The 23070-nt window shown below is 41.0% G+C and overlaps 1 protein-coding gene across 1 annotated transcript in view; it reads left to right on the forward strand.

The window, feature by feature from the left end:
* SLCO5A1 (solute carrier organic anion transporter family member 5A1) overlaps positions 1–23070 on the forward strand; it is a 74880-nt gene that overhangs the window by 19231 nt on the left and 32579 nt on the right. Inside the window, exons 2-3 of the mRNA XM_075140647.1 lie at positions 13528–13660; positions 21133–21356. Of these exons, the coding sequence (XP_074996748.1) occupies positions 13528–13660; positions 21133–21356 (357 nt within the window). The remainder of the gene's footprint in view (positions 1–13527; positions 13661–21132; positions 21357–23070) is intronic.

Genomic DNA, 23070 nt, shown 5'->3' on the forward strand with positions numbered 1-23070 from the left:
TTTACTTGTCACATAGACAAAACCAAACCAAACCAAACCAAACCAGTAAAACATTACTTAACAATGCCAGACCAAAATATTTTCATAATTTTTATTTGATTATTGACTTTGCATGTCAGTATCTCTTTTCCCTGTGAGACGTACATTCATTTCTTTCAGGACCCTAACTAAAACTGTCTAAGCATTCATATGTATTTATGGAATCAGTTTGTTACTGACAAATGGTGTCTGTGGTGGTTTTCTGTCCAAAGCAAAAAAAATGAATGAATTTCCTTCCTTTTGGTTCCTTACAAAACTGTATTCCCCTCTTTTCTCCATGGCTCTCTGAGATCTCCATTTCTTTTTCTCAAAATTCCCTGTATATCTCCGGCAATTCACATCCCTTGATCTATCGGGTTTAGCAGAGCCTTTTCAGGGATCAACAGCAGCAGCTCTGTGCTTCTGTGTCCTATTTCATGGGACTGTGTCAAGAGTGCCAGGGTCGTTTGGGAACAGTTTGTTTCTCCATGGGGCACCCATTAGCTCCTTCACTATGGGAAAGGAAGGAGGTGCTGGGGCATTTCTTGCGGGCATTTCTCCATAGGCTGGGGTGTCTACACAAGGGTGAAGATAACCCTTTCCCTAACTCAGAGTTATTTCTTCTTTAATTCAAGGTATTAAATCCCAGGAGTCTTTTAGTTCAGTGAATCCAAGTCATGGCCTAGAAGCTCACAGTGGTCCTGGTATTCGGTGTTGCCACAGGGATATGCAGAAGTTTCTTCTGCTCTGCTGATACTAAGGCCATGTGGTCCATGGTCAGGCTTGTCATGGCCTGGGTTCACTGCAAGACCTGTTATTTATATAATATTGATCTAAGATCTAAGACCTGGCTATCTAGCCCTGAAGATCTGTCTAAGTACCGTTTCCTTCTAGGTGGTTTTACTACTCCTGCCCTAATTGTACTAGAAGTTGTGATTAGAGCCATTAAGAACATTTTGCTGTTGCATCAAAACCAAAAGCTTTTTTGTTGTGAGCAGTGGTGGAGAAGATAGAAGCCTGTCATTTCCATCATGCATCTGTTGTTGATAAGGAGACTGTGCTTGGATGGTGAAGAAATTCATTTTGGTGCTGCAGCAAAAAACTCTGCTGTCTCCAACCAGAACATGGAGTTGAATGAACTCTCATGTCTATCTTATGATCCCTCAATGGAGACACAGAGAAGGAGAGACCCCTAACACAGAACCCAAAGCTCAAGGTTTTTTCCAGAAACAAATATTTCAGTGTAATTCCAGTTTCATGAAAATGCCCAAACGATGTTTGTTCCTATGAGAATAAAGAGCAAATTTTGAAACTTTGGAGGTTTTCATAAAATGGTGGTGTTGTCCTATAGCCAAAATAAATAGCCTCCGCTATTTATAACTGTTACACATGGATGGAAATGTTTTTCAGACTCTTTGACCTGTAATAATATTTTCAATATGGTTTCAAATATGGCTATAGGCTCTACATTTCACTTTGCAAATTGTTATTTAATATTTTTTTTATTGAGGCTATTGCAGCTTTCAGCATTTTTGAATGTAGAAAAATAACTTCTTTAGCAACACAATAAATGTTAATAAAACTAACAGGGTCATCTGCAAATTACTGGAATAATGTGCTTTTGCTTACAGGCAGATTTTCAGTCAGATATGAGTAATGAACTGTAATTCCTGTTGTTTCGGTTGAAAGATGAAAATGTAAGTGCAATTTACAAAGAAAACAAGAAGAAATGCTATTTGTCTTGCCCTTCTTTGCAATCTATTAACGAGAGGTTGTCAAGGGAAAAGCGATCACCGACATTTTCAATAATTAACCTGTGCCTCCTAGGCAGAAACCAGTTTTTGAAAGGAAATTAATTCTGAGAGAACATGATTGAAATAATTTCCCTCTTTACTTCTTTGTTCTGTTGTCTTGCTGGTGGGACAAAGGAAAAGTGAATGTATATAGAAATTCTTTGACTATCAGCACCTAACCTTATCTTTCAGTAGATAGTTGGTCTATCTTTGATTCTTCCTCACAGTTTCTTTCCTAGGCACAAAGGGTCTGGTTTTGGATAATGATGAAGTATGCAAAATGTGTATCAAACCTGCCTCTGAAAATCAGATATTTATGTGTGCCATTACCTGTTTTGTGCACAATAACCAGTAAAGCCCAGATCCATAGACATTAGGTACATAGTCTTTGCTAAGGAACTGGTACTTATTCCTTGTTCTTCCCATGTTACATGATGGCATACTGTAAAATCTGGTCCTGTACCTGAAAAATTTCACCAGGCTCTCCCCTTGCTTTTCCTCCAGGAAAAACATTCTCCCTGCAAAAAGAAATGAGAGGACCTGAACGATATATTCCTGCCTGCTTCTGCTGTTACACTGCCTGAACATGATATAAAACTAGGACAGACATTCTGAAATACTCTTCTGGGCTGGGTTCTGCTGGTCTTGTAGCTATGGTCCTGGGCTTTCTCACTGCAATTTTAAATTCACAGGATTTAAAAATATTTCAGTCTCTTTCTTTCATTTGATTATTCGTGATCTACCTGGTGAGGTCTGCTTGCAGGCCAAATTTTGTCTTTCACTGCTTGATATTTTTCAGTTATGATAACCTAAAGAAAAGGGGATGAGATGCAACAATCCAGCCTCACTCCAGTTTAGTTAGAAGTAATACTAAAGAAACGAAAATTATTTTTAAGAAGTTGAGATCAACAGAGTCCATAAGCACGTGCCTGGGGATAGTCCCCAATGAAAATTAAACGTATGTGTGTGCCTTCAACTGCCAAAGCATTAAAAAAACAAAGCCAAGCAATTAAAAGGCAGAGATGAGATATTCCCATTTGACATGACTTAACGGAAAGAATGACTGTGAGTCAAGAGGCTGCTCCAGTACCTCTTAAAGACAGCCAACAACTTCAGTGTCCTCTTATTAGGAACATCACCGAGTAACAGGACAGAAGTGCCAAATCCTGCCTGTCTCGTGCGAGTAGCCCCACTAACTTATAGGATCCTACTAGTGTGAGTGATGAATTCACTACTGTGGATTTAGCTTTCAGTGTTTGAATGAATGGGAAATAAGACAATGAAATCTAACACTTATTTCTTGGATTTGAAATGTTAAAGGCTTTTAAAATAATTTGGAGTAGTAGTTTGCTTAGGATTTAGGTTAGTGGTTATACACAGTAGATAATTTTCTGTATGGAAATGAACATTACATTTATGATGTTTCATTGAAGGTAACTTTGGGATGCTGACAGATCAAGAATTCAGAAGGGACCGAGGAGTCACTCAGTAGGTATTTACATGAAGGGTCAACATCTCTGCCTAGTTCCATTAGTTAAAGGCATTCACAAAAGAAAACATCTTTAAGAAACATGCTCTTTTGAAACGTCAGAGTTTGGGAACTCACAGCTAGCGACCTTCTCGGGATACATTAATTTGTCTTATGTTTATGATGCAACATACTGACAGAGACTTGGAAAAACCTGAAGGTAAGATGTGGAGCTTTTTTTGAAACCCATTTCCAGAAAATAACAGCCAAGAGCAAAGTTTTGCCTTTCAGGACATCTTTGGACATTCTCACTGCATTCAGCACAAGTCGTGTATGCATCTTTCTGAGAGCTAAATTTCAATAACAGCGCATTTCCAAATTAAAATTCCTACATGTGGAAAAACACCTCAGAGTAAGTTTAAGAAAGACAGTTTTCATTGCTCTCATATTCATGCATTTAAGTAGTTGTTGACACTTCTGTTTTTAAAAGACATTTCCTGAGGGGACCAATGCCTCTTAGTCCATGGAAAGAATGTCAGAGCATCTTTGTTTTCAGTTTAGGTTCTGATCATGCAAGTATAGACAAGCTTATCTTTGGTCACGCAAGCCATTCGCATCAGTGGGGACTTTCCGTAGGCTTAAAGTTAGAGATAGCTATATGTGCTTTTGGAATACTGTCACCAGAAGGTTCTTGCTTCAAATTGATTTAAGAACTGATAAAGCTGATAAAGCCTGATTTGCTTAATTATCAGATCTAAGAATTTCCTCATGCATGGTGTCTAAATTCAGTTAACCACATTGATACGGAAACTGCACTCGGAAATTGCAGCTGTTTTCACTAAACTCTTAGAGCAGATGTGTCTTTTTCATATTTACTTACTAACCACAAGTCATACTTGGTAATATTATCTGCAAATGTTTATTTATAGGTGAATATAAAGAGAAAAAAGACAGATTTTGAAGAAAAAAAAGAAGTAATATTTGTGTTTCCAAATGAAACAGTTGTCTCTAAAGAATGGGACAGTCATCAGTTGCCCCTTGAGTTTCTGCTTCCACAGTTCTCAGGTTTTAGGAAGAACGAAATAAAGACTCCATTTTAAGCACTGGAGTAGTTTTTCTTGGGACAATCTTTTCTTAAGCCAAGGATCTCTGAGGCTGAAATAACATAGTACAAGTGCAAGCCTTTCTTCTTTGATATTTTCAATGTTTTCAGATTTTGGATTGGATGCACACACTTGTTGATAGTGTAACCTAAAGACAAGTGCTGAGTCCTGTGAAATTTTGATTTAAGATGAATTGCTTTGTAGTCACTGTGGCTCCACAGCATAGCAAGTGACTGGGCGCAGCGTGGCAGTGACAGTGTATATGAGAGGTACACTTTGGGATAGGCAGCCTATTTTAGCTTGTTTTGTTTGGGGTTATTTTCCTGTTTTTTTGTGATGTTAGAATTGGATCCTGTGAAAATGATTGTAATGTTTTAGAATACGACCACAAATGGAGAATACAAAGCATAAAGCAGCTCAGCTGTTTAAGCCAGAGAAAGATATCTGTTCCGATACAAATGATACCTTAGTAATAAATCTGTAAGAGAAAAGTAAAAATGTAATGCTTTTCATCTGACTTTGGCAAGTCACTGGACATATTTGTATTTAATTTAGTGTTCAGCATTTTTTAATGGAGTGGTAAGCTGGACCATTCATTTTAGTTTGCATGGTAGGCATGTGAAATTATGCTTTAGTTATGCTTCTCTAAAAATTTGTCTCCTAGATCTGTGGAATCTGCTTGTGAAAATAGTGACAAATATATTCTAATCAAAGATCAAGGGAGGCTACTGGAGTAGTTCTGCTGCTCTATTTATTGTTTTGAGTGGACCACTGCATCTGGGAGACTTTTAAAGTCATGATAACGCTAATACATTTTGAAAGGAAATGATTTAAAGATTTGATCTGTACGTTGTTATCTGAACTGCAATAATGCTCAAAGCATTGTTTTTCCTGGGCAAATAACCACATTAAAGAAAAAATCCTAAAGCATGTATAGATAGGCTTGGCTGTGTATTCATGAAGAAAAGAAGGAAGTGAACTGATTTCCTGACTTAAAAGCTTTTGAGAAGTATGCAGGCTTCTGCTCACAACTCCTCTCAGTTTTGTGTCCTCAGGCTCAAAAGAGTGGTTAAACCTTATGGTTTTTTGGGTAGCTTCTGTGTGGGTGAATTTAGACAGGATGAAGTAAATAAGCCTTTATGAATGGGAGCAATGTTTCTTTGAAAGCTGCTTTATGCATGTTCCTTTCTACCCCATCACAGTGCTGGGACATGAGAGGAACAGGGGAGAGCCGAGACATGTTCCCCATTGAAACCTCTGCCTGTCAGCTTTGTTCTGTGGGGAAGTTAAAACCTGCTCTGTCCCTTAGAGAAATATCCTGCTGTTTATTCTCCAGTGACAGCATAGCTCAGCTTTCCAGGGAAATGTGCTGCAGTAGGACTAGAGCGGATGCTATGATACCATAGCATGGTGATGATGCTTTTGCTTGCAAAATACCAAATGATAAACCCTGTGACTTTTTTTTTCTGTAGCCCCCTAAATTTCCTGACACACAGAGACACAGTCAGGATTATATAAAGTTCATCTTGCCATTTCTGATAAAGCTCACTCCTCAGGTTGTAGACAGGTAATGTATAAACACAAGGCTTTTCTTGCAAATTCACATGAGTGTTTCCTTTTTTTGTTGTTTTTATTCTCCCTTGTGCTGTTCTTTCAGATGAGTGTTCTTCAGCAGGTAGGACACTGCGTTATTGCGTTGGTGAGGTAAATTATACTCCTGGACTTTCTACTCTACTGCATGACTATGGGGGATAAATTTTATCTTTTATATCTCTGTTTCCTAATCAATACCTCATGCTAATGTCAGTTAAGTTTTTGGAGTAAAAAATTGAAATCTACAGATATAAAAGGATTATACCTCTATGTCACTACAAAGTATCCTGCAAAATCTGCCATACTATTCTGACAGGAAAAAACATGCACATATATATATATATATATATATATATATAAACTCCAGAATGCATACTGTAGCTTTTGCAGGATTTTGCAAATTCTAAACTTTCATTGAAAATAGAATAAAGGTCAAATTCTGCTTGCCTTACACATGTAAGAAATGAACAGTTGTACTATGGTTACGTGCTTGCCAAGATTTGAACAATGGGCTCTTTCAGAAATGTTCCTCCTCATCCAGTGATAAACTCTGTGTGGTGACATGTGTGTGCACACAGAGGAGATGAGAGGCACTGAGCGATATATGCCTTTGTTTTTAAACCAAAGTGGCTTTTTTAAAACCCAGAAGCCAGAGAGCCTCTTGTAACCCACTAATGTTGTGAACTTTCTGTTCATCTAGGCACAATACGATGCTTGCGACTTTAATTGGTACTGCCATTACTAATATAAAAAGGCACGGTTGGAGGGTTAACAATGTATGCATTTGAGGATGCCATAGGGACATATGTTATATATTCCAATATGCAAAATTTATCGAAGTTGTCATTTGGTGTGATTGGAGGAGGAAAAGGACATTCAAAGTGTTTTTATGACCTCTGTCTCAGTATATTTTTATAGTGTGGATAGATTAAAAAAAAAAAAACCTTTGGCAACAAAGTTATTTCATGCATGTGATATGAACGCAGGGTTTTTTGGACCCGTAGATGATTCAGTCCATCTTACTGTAGTCATACAGTGCTGCAATAGGCTCTACGTAAAGCTTTCTTTTGTTGAAGAAGAATCTCCTATGAATAGAAGAAATAGACAGTATTATCATTTTGTCAAATGTTGTCAAAATGCCAGCATTCATTGCAACATGTCCCAGGATAAACTTTTCAGTGGAGAAGAATGACATCACTTGATCTTATTTCGCTTTCGTAGGTAAATTCCATGTGTAATTCAATTACTGTTGCTTTGATCCCTCTCTCTCCCATCCAACATCTTAGCTGTGGTAGATGTTTGTGGCTAAGACTGGCTAGCCATAGCCAGCTGCAGTTTCAAAACTAGACCGCCTTGCTGGCATGGTGTTGTGCCTGAGATAATATGCTGAGGGCATACTCAGTGAGGCAGAGAAGCTCCTCAGGTACAAAACTTCAAAGGAATTAAAATAACCATGGCTGGATATCATGGGGGCAAATGGGCACTTAACTAACTGTGTCTGAACCAGGGTATTTTTACTCATTTACAGTCTACGTCAGAGGTAGAACTACGATCTGAAAGCCCAGGTTTGGGAGGGCTGGGAAAAGCTATCCCTCGTCACTGAAGAGAATCTGCACCCAGGGGAAGAGGTGTGCTTGCTAATACAAACTCCTCCCCAATCATAGAATCATAGAATGGTTTGGGTTGAAAGGGACCTTTAAAGGTCACTGCTGAGTTCTTCAGAGAAAAGGGAAACTTGAAAGAATCTGCAAGGTCTTTGGTCTTTGAAATTATCTTGTTAAATACCATGTAATTTTAGCAGACTAACCCATGCTTTGGTTTGAAGACTTAAGATCCTACATCACAGCAGCAGCAAGCTACGACAGGCTTCTGGGGAAAAACTTTTGCAAGGTCCAGTCTGAGCTGGTTGTGTTGAATGTAATGAGTAGTTCTCAGATGGCTCTAATACAGCTAAGAGTGTGTGACCTGCGGATGCTCTTTCCTAGAGAGACCCATGTTTCCAGAGAAGTGTACTCAGTGACTTGCCAGCATTGAACATGCATGGCTAATGTAGTAACTCTGAGGGGTACAATTTTTCATTTCAATGAAAACCAATCAGAAGAGAATCAGATGAATGTTGTAGCCCATGTGTCTATATTAACAATAGTTTCCTCATGTAACCTTTTGAAGATGATTTAATGTTTGGAGTAGAGCTATAACTTGTAGAATGCACATCATCTCTATTTTATCATGGGAAAGGAGATAATACTGCTATTTTATAGCATAGTTTTTTATGACTTAAGAAATTTGAAGGCAACTTGCAAATCTAAGCACCAGTCAAGGTTATGGCGAGGAGGTTAAAAGACAAATCCTGGATTTCCTTAAGGACAATTTAAAAAATCATCTGGATACCATGTGGCCTGCCTCTGCATCACAGTACTCCAGCATTCCGCTGATAAAAATGTTTGTTACTTCTGTGGTTGAAATTTCTTGGCTGTTGAATCAGTGCCACTCCCTAGATGAAGATCCCAGATCATGGCCCAAAGAGGGAGGACCAAAAAGAGCTAGCTGAAATGCCAGGCAGGGGGCTGAAAGGAAGGTGCTCCTACATCATCTACATGTTTCAGAACGTTTTTCGTCCGGAAGCTGGAGACCTTCTAGTGACCTGAGTGAAAAAAATTATGGAACAGTTCTCCATTGAATTTTTTATTTGTGAAGTGGATTCAATTTTGATGATGCCCTGATTGAATCTGTTTCTAGTTTAGTTTCCTTTCCGTATCATCCAGTAATCTTGTTTCGGAATCAGGAACCTCTTTATTCCTGGACATTGGGGTGCATAGCTGTGAGGGCTGTAACCAGAATTTCAAGGGTCCAGGACCCTGAGTAGCCTGCCAGAGTGATTCTTGGAGATGGCTCTCCCTTCACTTCCACAGCAAGGTGTGGAGGCTTGGGGCAAATTTTTTCAAGTACCTCATTTTGAAATATCAAAATCTTTTACTTGCCATGCTCTATCTTTAGTCCTATTTAGAAGTCCAACTCAGTTTATTGCACTTGGTGTCCGGTTTCTGATAGTGGCCATTACTAGGTGCTGAGGAAGATGCTGCAAGGTGTCTTAAAATGGCAATTGTGGAACTCGTCTGCTCAGAGGTTTCCTCCTGCACTGGACGAGGCACACGGGGGCTCTCTGTTTTCTGAAAGAACTGGAAAGTTACATGTTGTCTGTAAGTTATATTAAAAAAAATCTTGAAGCCTGAACAGTATACTAATTTTAAAATACTTTTGAAATGGTGGACAGCATTCCCTCCTCTAATGGAGCACAGTGTACACTGTTATTTTTATCTTTACTGTACAGTATTTCTGCTTATGAAGAAAACCTTCTGAAGTTACCAGATGTACAAAATACACTGTCTGGGTAGTGCTTCTAAGCCTGAGCAGTTGCTGCATTTTGCGTGTTTCAGTCGTGGAACTGAAGCTGAATAAATGCAGCAGTATTTTTCTGAATACTGAAATGAATGGATTAGGTCACTCTTTTACTCTCTTTGTGTTTCCTTGTAAACTTTTTAGTAATCTGAGTTTGCTGTAGTTGTTTGAATCAATTTTCCAAGCAAACATTTGTAGGACAAAATTTATTATAGTGGATGGAGGTTGGTTTTTTTTCCTCTCCTCATGATGAGCATTTTGCAAATAATAGTTACTGTGGGGTTTATCTAACCACTTACTGCTAAGGAGCAGTGTTACAATGTCTGATGGAGCATTTTAGGCATACAGAGAATTGTTTACAATCAATCCAGAAGGGAACATGGCTGGAATAAATTTAAATAGTGAACACGGTTCTGGAAACCATTATGCGGAAAGGACTTCAGTAAAATCTAATTATTTGAAATCGCAGGTTTCATAAAACCTGAGAATGTGTTTAAAAAAGAGTAATTTCAAAGTGATTAATCTGTTTAATCAATTTGTAGTCTGGAAGCATTTTTTACTATAGGCAGTTTACCTTTTGTGGTAGCTTCTGTGATTTTTTTCCCTGCAATATAACTCTCAGATAGCAGCCCCTTTTTACTCATGAGAATGTTCTTTTTCTTCTTTCTCTTATTTCAAAACATAAGATGAAAATGTACAAGTTATTTTGGTTTAATCAGTCAAGATTTAGTGATTTCTTTTTGCTTATTTTGTCCATGAGATATAATTTACTATAACTGGTAACGCAGAAACCCAAGCTCTAACAACTCAGTTATGCTTCCTCAGCTGCTGCAGTCTAGGATGCAGCATGTCTGATTGAGGATGGGACCAAATAGGATGAAGTCTGCATAACGCCATGGAGAGTGACGGGTCCACAGATACCCTGTGGAGATAGAGATTTTGCAGTGAAGATGATGTTCTCAGAGAATTACATAATCAGTTGTTTTTTCATGTGCTACATAGTGGATCTGCAGCAGCTGAGCAAGTGGTGGTGTGCTGCTGGAGCTTGGGTTTCGGTGGTACCAGATATGTGAGTGGACAGCAGAGACTATCCCTTACCACCCCTCTTGCCTTTTGTGCTTACAGCCAGACAGTACGGGAAGCAGGGCAGAAGCGTCTTAAAAGGAATGAGTACTACAGGATGCATTAAGGAAAGGAATGAGATGGAGTAGGGGAATAGACTAGACTAGACTAGACTATTTCAGTTGGAAGGAACCTACAACAATCATCTAGTCCAACTGCCTGACCAATTCAGGGCTGACCAAAAGTTAAAGCATGTTGTTAAGGGCATTGTCCAAATGCCTCTTAAACACTGACAGGCTTGGGGCATTGACCACCTCTCTAGGAGGCCTTTTCCAGTGTTTGATCACCCTCTCGGTAAAGAAATGCTTCCTAATGTCCAGTCTAAACCTCCTCTGGTGCAGCTTTGAACCATCCCCATGTATCCTATTACTGGATCCCAGGGAGAAGAGACCAGCACTTCCCTCTGCACTTCCTCTCCTCAGGAAGCTGTAGAGAGCAATGAGGTCTCCCCTCAGCCTCCTTTTCTCCAAACTAGACAAGCCCAAAGTCCTTAGCTGCTCCCCATAGGGCATTCCTTCCAGCCCTTTCACCAGCTTTGTTGCCCTCCTCTGGACACATTCAAGGACCTTCACATCCTTCTTAAATTGTGGGGCCCAGAACTGCACACAGTAGTCAAGGTGAGGCCGCACCAACGCTGAATACAGCAGGATAATCGCCCCTCTTGACCGGCTGGTTGCACTGTGTTTGATGCCCCCCAGGATGCGGTTTGCCCTCGTGGCTGCCAGGGCACACTGCTGACTCGTATTGAGCCTGCTGTCGACCAGCACCCCCAGATCCCTTTCTGCAGGGCTGCTTCCCAGCCACTCCTCTCCCAGTTTATACTTGTGCCCGGTATTATTCCGTCCGAGGTACAGAATCCGGCATTTTGACTTGTTAGATTTCATCCCATTAATCATTGTCCAATGTTTCAATCTATCTAGATCCATCTGCAAGGCCTCCTGTCCCTCAAGAGAGCCAACAGCACCCCCCAGCTTGGTATCATCAGCAAACGTGCTAATGGTGCATTCAACTCCTGCATGCAGATTGTTGATAAATACATTGAACAGAACTGGCCCTAGAATTGAACCCTGAGGAACACCGCTGGTGACCGGTCACCAGCCAGATGTAGCCCCGTTCACTGAAATCCTTTGAGCTCTGCCCTTCAGCCAGTTCTTCACCCAGCACTCTGTGAATCCACTCATCCCACAGTTGGACAACTTGTCTGGAAGGAAGCTGTGAGGGACAGTATCAAAAGCCTTACTAAAATCCAGAAAAACTACATGCACCGCCTTCCCTTCATCCACCCGGTGGGTGACCTTATCATAGAAAGATATCGAATTAGTTAAACAGGACTTTCCTTTTCTGAACCCATGTTGACTGTGCCTGATGATTGCATTATTCTTCAAATGCTTTTCAATAGTACCCAGTATAATCTTCTCCCTAATTTTTCCAGGAACTGAGGTTAGACTAACAGGTCTGTAGTTCCCTGGGTCTTCCCTCATGCCCTTTTTGTAGATTGGAATAACATTGGCTAGCTTCCAGTCAGCAGGGACTTCCCCAGACTCCCAAGACCTTTGGTATATGAACAAGAGGGGTCCTGCCATAACATCTGCTAGCTCCTTCAGTGGTCTGGGATGAATCCCATCAGGCCCAATGGACTGATATAGCTGATACAGCTGGTCCCTTACAAGAGAACAATCTTTGGAAAATGGCTGTGGTCTTGATGTTGTGGTCATATGGATCTTGTAAAAGATGTCTGAATTTAAGGTTGTGATAACTGACCTTGGCTTAGTTCAAAAGTTGGTTTGGGATTTGCAGAAGTAGAAAAGGAAAGGAGTGGAATTGGCAAGACTTAAGGGCGAGGCAAATGACAGCCTCTAAATTATCCACCTTTCAAAAACTGGAACTGAGAGCAGGATTCCTAAACCTCAGCTCTGTTCTTGTCAGCAAACAGACCAGATGTTTTTATCTGCTCCTACTGGTGTCTCACAACTATGCCTCTACTGGGAGATGCAGAAAGGTTTCCTGGGTCCCAGATCCAGTTGCGTCTTGGCCCCATGCTAAGACATAGTCTTTCCTTGCCTCTGTCTCTCCCTTGCTCCTGACAACACTGGCACGCAAGCCAAAGGGGGGCTGTGGTGTTTTCTCACACGTGCCCTGGTGTGGATGGCTGAAGGACCAGGACTGGAGACTGCACTCTGAGGAGTATCTTGTAGAAGACACAGCAGATAGGAGCCTTCTGTTGGTATCTCCTACTTTGTTATTCCAAGTTACAAGGATTTCACTGTCATCCAATGTTCGGACCATGATGATGTTGTAAAATGTGTGTTTGTATCATTGCATACGAGAAACCTATTTTCATTTTACTTGCTTTTTAAATTAGGAAATCTCTTTTAAAATAGCATTAAGATTTTAAATTTAAAAGATCAAATGTTCTGAATAAGGCAGCAGTCTTGCAGGAAATATGGTATATATGGTCACCTGGTATCAGTATGTAAAACAGGGGCAAGTCCATGGCTACACAAATAAAAACATAATTCTGTCAATCCCCGAAATAGGAATGTTTGATTTCTCAACTTTGATCATTCTTTTAAACCCGGTATTAGTCTGATAACTAAGTTAGAATGTTGTACTTTGTTCTTTGGCATCTTGCACAATTTTTATCCTTTGCTTTTCTGTTTGCTTACCATTAATTATATTTTTTCTATTTATGTATTAAATTTTGTTTTAAATCAAGGGAAATGTTACCAAATATGAAAAATATTGTCAAAGTCAAGTATGCTTTCCATCCAAAATACCAAAGTAGTATACTACATATATAGACCTCCATCCATAACTTGGCTGAAAATGTACAGAAAGCAGTAATTTTGTTATCAATATGTTACTTATGCAGAAATTGCTGCCTTTGGAGGTTGCAAAAAAGGGCTCTGAAGGTTTTAGGGTACAAAACTCCCTGCTTTAAGAAGCATCTTTTACTTTTGGATTTTATGTGTAAATAACTAATGACACATTCATTTCATTGATGTATGACTCTGACCTTTTATTTCCTCAGCCATCATGTATGTAATGGGAGCACTCGGTCCTGCAGCTGGATACTTGCTAGGAGGACTTCTTATTGGTTTCTATGTTGATCCTAGGACAACCGTTTATATTGACCAGAGTGATCCCCGATTCATTGGAAATTGGTAAGGATCAAGCATTTTTCAAAACTACTCTCTAAATTGCCGGTAGGGAATTGAGGCAGGTCGGGAAATCGTATCCCTTGAGGGCTCGTTTAAGGTTGTAGAAGGAGGCCGAGGAAGAGAAGGTTTCTGTTGATTACTACACACTAGCGTCTGACAGAGAGGGAACGCTTGCCACAGAAGCGCAGGGGCACATTGCATGGAAAAGCAGCTTTTGGCTGCTCCAGAACTGTCTCTGGACTGGGTGCTGACTGACAGCACTCAGCACAGGGACGGCAGGGCAGAATATCCATGTTGCAGGAGGCCATCGAGGATCACTGTTGCCCAGGGCTGAGCCCGTCCTGCTGGAAGGTGGATTAATCCCGTCTTTGGTTTTCTAGAGCAGGCAGCACAAAACACTGAGCTCTGCTGCCCAGATGAAAAATGGTAGACTTTGTTTACCCTGATCTAGGAGCCTTTCCAGTCTTGTTTCTCAGGGTGATGGCTCGTGTTTAGGCAGCAGATGATGTAAACCATGACATTACAGCGCTGAGATGGAATGGCCGTAATCATTAGCTGATGTCTTTGGGCAGCTTTTGATATGTGGCCTCCTTGGAAATGTCTCTTTGAGGAAGCAGGTCTCTGACTGGCTTTTCTCAGCTAATTCATAAATCTGCCTTGAAATTTTCATGCAAGCCCAGAAGAGACTTAAGTTCATTATCCCAGGAGGAGACCTCTACTTTCTAGGTTGGGTACAGTGTCAGTTCTCGTGCACTGGATTAGTGTTTGTCACTGCGCCATCGCGGTCAGATCGTATCTGTTTCTATTTATCCTGCAGTGATGTCTCCTGACAGTTTGATGTGAAAAATTCTCTCTTTGGAGTGTTCTTAAGCCTTTGAAGATTTATCACTGCTTTATTTGTCTTACTCAGTCCAAGAGCATTGCTGCACAGGACTGTCTAGCCGAATTTTCAGCCAGAGAAAGGCAAACCCGAGTGCTCAGTTAACCTATGACCTTGGGGCTAACGGCTCTGTGCTCTCACGTATATACTGACTTATCTCACAGAAAAGATTTGTCATGTGCTGCAGTGTTAAAAACATGCTTTGACTATTCTTGAATAAAAGATCAGAAATCAAAGCAAAATATTATGCATTCTTCATAAAACTCATATGTTTCATGTTTTTTTAAGGACATGTCAGAACTGGTAGTCAGCATCTGCTCAGTACTTTTCAACAGAAATTGTGAAGTGGCCCATAAAATATATTTAATAATTGAAATCACTGGGGCTATATGAATGTGGGGTAAGCTTTACTTTTGACTTTATCTATAATGCAACCACTGATGTAGCTATCTTGTAGTATGGGCATATCTATGTGAGTTTTAATTTAAACAGCTCGGGTGAAGGTAAAATAACCAAAGCAGCATGGATATGTTAGTTTGCTGCTTCTCTGGCCGTTTGCACCAAGCTCTGTGCCACAGCGGATGGACAGTCACTACTGCTCATTTAAAGCTAGCTTGGATATACGTGCAATGTTGTCATAGCCAAATGCATCAGAGAGATCAGGCAAAAAAATGCCTGTCCTTGCTCATGAATTACAAGTTTAACTATCCTCCTGCAAAAGAGTGAGTGGCAGGGATGGATGCCCAGTGCCAGGGATGGATCCTGGCATCCTACAGGAATGCTGTAACCACTAAGCTCCATGGCAAGAGTTGTGAGAAGTCACTTCTTACAACCATTTCTGTGGGCAGGCTTTGAGAACATCTACTGTACCAGGTCTTGCAAGCAAAATAGGGAAAAGAGCCTAGTTCGGGCATTTGGAAGATTTTACGTCAAATTGCTAAATGCATTTTATGTATCTCCAATGTTTAATGTCACCTGAACAAAATACCCTGGGGATTTCAACTTTGCACAGGGGTGCCAGCAGAAGTGATGCAAACATGACTGAAGCAAGGGCAGGACATCAGCTGTCATAGGATCTCAGGAGGCGAGTTGTATTCTAGCCAGTATAGAAAAGTAAATGTCATTCAGTTTCCTTTTTCCATCCTGTTGATTAAATCTGTAGAGACTGGCTTTCCCTGAAGGGTGTTCCAGGTCCTTGTATTACTATTTCATTTTTGTCTCTCTCAATTTTTTCTCTCTTTAATTTTTAAAAAGTATCCCCTGCTATCAGATCTCACGTAATTTGTTTCACAATCTGTGGGGGCCTCTCATAGAAGTTTGGTGGTGTTCATAGCATCTGCGCCTCATTCTCTTTTCTTTTTCTGAAGCTGTGTCTATCCATTAAAATGAAGACTCTCACGGTGTGAGGATTGGTCCTTTGTCCCTTGCTGCTCACTGACTGCCTGGTTGCAGAGAGCTCTAGAAGTGTAGACTTTCATTCCACTGAAACCTATTTTCTGGGACTGTGACATTTTCTCCTTGGAGGGAAGTGCCGCACAGCCAAGTTTATTTTTATTTATGTAATCTAACAATTTGAAATACAAGAGTAGTCTAGCACTTGCTTCAGCTGACATGCTTTTTAAAAGCAGGGTGCAGTTGAGATAAGTTAATGGGCAGTCGTATTTGAGATTTCTCAGCCTTGTGTCCTTTGAAGTGAATTAATGTCTTTGATTCTCATCTTTCCTTTATTAAAGCTGTAAGGTTTGTAATGTAACTTATCGCAGGGACCCAGTGGAAAAATTCCATTATTAAAGGAGGTAATGATTACAGACAAAATAGTAAGTGCAGCAACTATGATATATATGGCAACAAAAATTACAGTAAAACCTGTTTTTTACTTAAGCTGTTCCTTTCTAAGAGGAACTGCATGTATGCAGAACAGGTAACTTGGTTTATCTCTTGTGAATCCTGATAAACAAAGTAAGTGGTTATTTCTCAGGGTTATTTCTGATCTGATTCTTCCTTGAGTTTCACAGAACTTGGGTTTGCGCTCCTGGGTTTTGCACACCTGGGCTTTCTGTAGGTGCTCTGGGCTAAATTACAGGCCAGCTGCCTATGCCAGCCCATCAAATGTTTAAAACTGCTTTTTATTTAAATGTGGTAACTGTAGGGATATCTGTTAGAAATCATCCACCATGTTGTTGTCTTTGAGAACTGTTAATGTGCTATATAGGGGTCTCATTAGTTGAGGAGTAGCCCTTGGCAGTCTGTCAGGTGCTTTGAATCAAATTTTCTTTTGCTGACACTTTTCTGAGTGTTTGCCTAGTTCTGAATCTGTTTAATACTTGGATCTTCCCATATAGTCTTTCATCGGCATTCCACCCTAGAAGTTTAAAGGAATTCCTCCAGCACTGTCTGGTCCTTCCTTAGCTTTAATTGCTTTTATTTGAGGTCCTAGGGCTTGTGCAGATGCTTTTGAGGTATTCTCCTGCATATTTTCTTTGACTTTGGAAGACAGAAAATCAAGGGCTTTTTAATTAATACAGATCCTGTTCTGACCTCTCATTTCCCATTGTAGGTGTCCTTATTATTTTTGATATAATCTTTTGTCTTCTCCAATTCTTTGATATTTCTCCAGGAAGAGGTGAAGTGTAGACAGTGCAGATAATTGCATCCAGTGCTGCATTTGTGACATCTCCAGCACTCGGTATGCTGCCATAATGGTCCCTTTGGATTTGAATTTCATCTCGTGCTACATCACAGGCCCCTGTCTCCTTTGCTGTTTCCTGCTGAGTGGGTGGTTTCAGATTTCTGTGTATTATTGCCACAAATCGTTTCTTTGATCAGTGCCTTTGCAGCTTCTGCCTTTGAGATCCTGAAAGGGATGTTACTACATTTTTATACAGTGTACCGATTTATTCCCTGTCTGATAGTGCTGACTAATCCTCCTAAAAGTCTGCATTCTAATCCATGTATGTTATCAGCTAAAATGAATGAACAGAGGATTTTCTGTTTACATAATATCAAAACTAGTCAAAACTTTCAGTCACTTAGATTTGCCTTGCAAAAGCTTCCCATACAATCTTTCTAAAAAAAATGGTGTTACACATGGCTATTTGTTTGGTGTTTGCCTTTGCATAACCATTTACCACACAAACCATTACATGTGCAGATGAATTTGCCTTCATTTAAAAATACAGTTTGCAATATCTTTGCATTACAAATATGAGGCCAAATGTTTTTGTTTCTTGTGCAAGTAATCCTGTCTACTCAATACTTTCAAATGTTTGAAGTTTGAACAAATATATAATTAGTAGATTCCTGTTGTAGCTTCCTTTTCTAAGTGTAAAGGATGTACAAAAAATGTAAAAATTGTTCTTGTATTGGGTTTGCGTGGCAAGGTTTTGGTAGCAAAGCTGCCAGAAGCTTCCCCCATGTCCGCTAGAGCCAATGCCAGCCAGCTCCAAGACAGACCTGCTGCTGGCCAAGGCTGAGCCCATCAGCGACGGTGGTAGTGCCTCTGGGATAACATATTTAAGAAGGGGGACAAAAAAACTGTGCAATTGCAGCTGGAAAAGGGAGTTAGAATATGTGAGAGAAACAACCCTGCAGACACCAAGGTCAGTGAAGAAGGAGGGGGAGGAGGTGCTCCAGGCGCCGGAGCAGAGATTCCCTGCAGCCCGTGGTGAAGACCGTGGTGAGGCAGGCTGTCCCTCTGCAGCCCATGGAGCTTAACGGGAGCAGATATCCCCTGGAGGAGGACCCCACGCCGGAGCAGGTGGATGCCCGAAGGAGGCTGTGACCCCATGGGAAGCCCGCGCTGGAGCAGGCTCCTGGCAGGACCTGTGGCCCTGTGGAGAGAGGAGCCCACGCTGGAGCAAGTTTGCTGGCAGAACTTGTGACCCTGCGGGGGACCCACGCTGGAGCAGTCTGCTCCTGAAGGATTGTACCCCGTGGAACGGTCCCACGCTGGAGCAGTTCATGAAGAACTGCAGCCCGTGGGACGGACTCACATTGGAGAAATTCATGGAGAACTGTTTCCCGTGGGAGGGACTCACACTGGAGCAGGGGAAGAGTGTGAGGAGTCCTCCCCCTGAGGAGGAAGGAACAGCAGAGACAACATGTGAGGAACTGACCGCAACCCCCATTCCCTGACCCCCTGCACTGCTTTTGGGGGAGGAGGTAGAGAATTTGGGAGTAAAGTTAAGCCTGGAAAGAAGGGAGGGGTGGGGGGAAGGTGTTTTAAGATTTAGTTTTTATTTTCTCATTATCCTACTCTGATTTGATTGGCAATAAATTAAATTAATTTTCCGCCAGTCGAGTCTGTTTTGCCCATGACGGTAATTGCTGAGTGATCTCCCTGTCCTTATCTCGACTCATGAGCCCTTTGTTATATTTTCTCTCCCCTGTCCAGCTGAGGAGGGGAGTGATAGAGCAGCTTTGGTGGGCACCTGGCGTCCAGCGAGGGTCAACCTACCACAGTTCTGTAAACTGTGATTTGAAAGCAAAGAGCTTCAGTCTTTCATGGTCATGGTTTGATATTGCAGTAATGTGACTTCACTGAAACTTCCAAACACTAGTGTAGATTAGTGTGGTGGGTTGACCTCGGATGGCTGCTGGGTGCCCACCAAGCTGCTCTCTCACTCTCCCTCCTCAGCAGGACAGGGGGAGCAAACATGATGGAAAGCTTGTGGGTCAAGGTAAGGACAGGGGGAACACTCACCAATTACCATCATGGGCAAAACAGGCTTGACTTAGGGAAATTAATTTATTGCCAATTAATAACAGAGTAGGATAGTAAGAGTTAAAAACAAAACTATTTTCCGCCCACCTCTCCCTTCTTCCAAGGCTCAACTTCATTCACAACTCTTCTACCTCCTCCTCCTGAGTGGTGCAGGGGGATAGGGAATGGGGGTTGCGGTCAGTTCATAACACTTAATCTCTGCCGCTCCTTCCTCCTCACACTCTTCCCCTGCTTCAGCATGGGGTCCCTCCCATGGGAGACAGTCTTTCATTAACTGCTCCAGCATGAATCCTTTCCACAGGGTGCAGTCCTTCAGGAGCACACTACTCCAGCGTGGGTGACCCATGGGTCACAGGTCCTGCCAGAAAACTTGCTTCTGTGTAGGCTCCTTCCAACAGGCCGCAGTTCCTACCAGGAACTCCAGCTCCAGCAGGCTGGTGGTGGATATCTGCTCCACCATGGTCCTCCATGGGCTGCAGGGGAACAATCTACATTACCATGGTCTTATCCTGGGCCTGCAGGGGACTTTCTGCTCCGGCACCTGGAGCACCTCCTTCTTCTCTCACCTTGGTGTCTGCAGGACTGTTTCTCTAACATTTTCTCACTCCCCTCACACAGCTGCTGTGCAACGTTTTTTACCCTTTCTTAAATAAGTTAGCACAGAGGTGCCACCGGCATCGCTGATGGGCTCAGCTTTGGGCAGTGGTAGATCTGTTTTGGAGCTGGCTCTGTCCGACGTGGGGGCAGCTCATGGTGTCTTCTCAGAGAAGCACCCCGCTACAAAAACCTTGCCACGTATACCCAGTACAATTACATTAGTATATAGTGAGAATTGCACTTTCAGTACATGGCAAGAACTCTGTGGGTGAATTCTGAGGTCATCCTTCTTTATGGAAGCATCTCTGTGAGTTTATCCATGTTTCCCTGTAGTCTTTCATTGCAAGATGAACTTAGAGGAGAAATTATGTTATCTGATACTCTACTATCAATCAGCCTTCTGACTGCAGAAGGTTAACTCTAGAGTACTTTAGTAAGGCCCTATTGCCCATCTGTGTTGCTGTGGTAAAGTTCATTAAGCTTCTTGGCCTCAGGGAGGATAACTGCATGCCTGCAGTCTGAAGGGCACTTTTCTGGCATCCCATACATTGCCCCCTTTGTGGGTATGTCCCAAGTATTCTGTGTGAGCCAAGGGATCATTGCAGGGTTGTTTATATCCCGTTCTTACAAGACAGAGGGAGAGAAGAGGGAATTCTTTGTGAAGGGATATTTCAGGTTGTGGTCACAGAACAGAGCTGCAAAGTTTTAGGCATAAACCTGGTGTGAACTGCAACACATCAGTTGTTTACAATCAGGCTTTGGGAGCCCTTCATTGGGAAGGGAGAGAATTGGACAGTCGGGGCAGTGAGAGGTAGGCACTGGAAAGCAGAACAGATTTAGCCCAGATTTAGCCCGAACATTTGATCTTCTCATGCCATGGATAACTTTTTTCATGTTCTCCAGAGGAATACTGTATTGCTTTACCGGGAATTATCCAAGAAAGGCAAAGTAAAAGTATCTACTTCTCAGCACTCAGTACTGAATAATTACCAAAAGTTAAAATTCCCGGGAACTCAAAGCTGACACTGTTTCATAATATTTGATGAGTTCTGGATAAATACCTTTATCAGTAGACAAGCCAACAGAAACATCTTCTAATTAAGGGTTTTAGTGCAGTGAAGGCTCTCCCCCTCTCCAATCCTTTACTCTTAATGTCAATGTTCCATATTTTGCAAATACATCTTTCCAGCCAGTACAGCCTGTAATAATCACTTTGGTTATTTTATTACGTGTAATGCGTTGGCTTTCATTTTTGTTCCTGTCTCCTGGCATTAGGTGGAGTGGATTTCTCCTTTGTGCCATTGCAATGCTCCTTGTGATATTTCCCATGTTTACCTTTCCGAAAAAGCTCCCTCCTCGACATAAAAAAAAGAAAAAGAAAAAGATGAACTCTGATGATGTCTCAAGTGATGATGAAGTCATGAAAGAGAAAACAAATAGCAAAATACAAGCAGACAGTGCAGTTCCTGCCTCTATGGGATTTGGAAAGAATGTTAAAGGTAAAGTTTGTTTTTGATTTTTAAATGCTTTAAATTTTGTATACAGGGTCATCGAGGATCGTATGAGTGTAATTGAAGGCAGAGTTTTGATATCCTGCATTTAATATTATGTTTTGCTATTGAGATTTTAATAGGTGGTCGTCCTCTAAAATTACAAAATGCAGTGATGAGTGTCAGACATCCATTTCCTTAAATTATTGAAGTGTTTAATGTGCACCTATAACAAACAGGTAGCCTATTTCCTATAGTTATAGGACCTCTATTACCAGACATATTTGTGCACCTTACAGTTTGTAACTGTCATACTTGCTTTAAGCTGTCCTTCATAGAATAAAGTGCTCTTCTAAAATATAAGTGAAACAAATAAAAAGAATTCTAGTATGTGAGTTCAATTACATTCATGCATTTGGGTAAGTTAATTGAGAAAGATTATTTGTTTCATATGCCTTTCCTGGCTATTTTGTACTGCAAGATATTTATTTTCAGAAGGCTAGGACGAATGAAACCTCTGCTAATTTTGAAACAAGAAGAGATCAAAAGAGTGACAAGTAATAGAGATTTTTATTTTATTCAAGAAGTAAACCATTAGTGTGAAATCTAGTAGTAGGTAGTAATCATTGATAAAATGCCGTGGGAAGAAGAGCAGTGTTGTTAAAAATTAATGTGAAGCATATACATTTGACAATATAGGCTTAACAGTGTCATAATATTGAATAGTATAGGACAAGAATGAATGTGCCTTAATGCCACTGTGTTGTCAATGCTGCTGCGTCCTCCTCGGATTCCATGATACGAATGCTGGTTGTGCCATTTTATGGTAGCCTGCTGAATGCAATGGGGCTAGGAGAAACCGTTAAATGTCATTGGTACCATTAGATGTAATTTGAACTCAAAACTTTAAGTTTGCTTGTTGACATGAACATTAATGTTACTTTTTCATTTGGTATCAGTCCAGGATATTATGATTGGCAGATTTTTTAATGACACATTTATGATCATTCTTTATAATGTGTAGGCAAGGCTTAGCAAAACCAGTGTGCTAGTTTTAGACTAAAACCAATGTAATTCTCAGTCATGTTTGCCCACATGCATATTGATTTGCTCTACATTGCATTTACATCTGTACTTTCAGGGTACCTGAAGTTAACTGTTAATTTCTGTGGAAGTAAAGAAAAAACAGGAGACCAGAACTTGCTTGTGGTGATTTTATTAGCATATAAAACAGCATCTTAATCAAGGCACAGAGCAACGTAAACCTGCACTATCAGATCTTTCAGAACCATGTTCTCCCTTTGGTTGCAAAGTAGCTAAAAAAGTGGTGGAGAAGCAAGGAAAGCATGTTGTCTATTTGAAGTCTTTGAAGACTCTCTATTCCCCATATTTGTGAGTCCCTGTACATAATGGTTTCTCCTAAATCCATAAAGTTAGTTTTGGTTTTTTTTGGCCTTCAAACCTACTGGCCTCTGATTAGCAAAAGTAGTTCAGGACTACTCCTGTCAAGGTTTTCTCACTAACTTAGGGAAGTGGGAAAGGGAGTTCAGTCTTTGCTGGGCTCCTTCCTCATCATTGCAGGCAATGTCACAGCAGAGGGACTGCTTCATCCTTTAGGTGTGCCTGGAAAAGATACAGGTATTTAGACAAACTGCGTCTGGATGAGTTTGCTCATGCTGGTTCTCTGTTTCTGTACATAATTTCACCTTCCAGGTCATGTTGT

Source organism: Calonectris borealis, chromosome 2 (genome assembly GCF_964195595.1).
Source record: "Calonectris borealis chromosome 2, bCalBor7.hap1.2, whole genome shotgun sequence".
Lineage (NCBI taxonomy): Eukaryota > Metazoa > Chordata > Aves > Procellariiformes > Procellariidae > Calonectris > Calonectris borealis.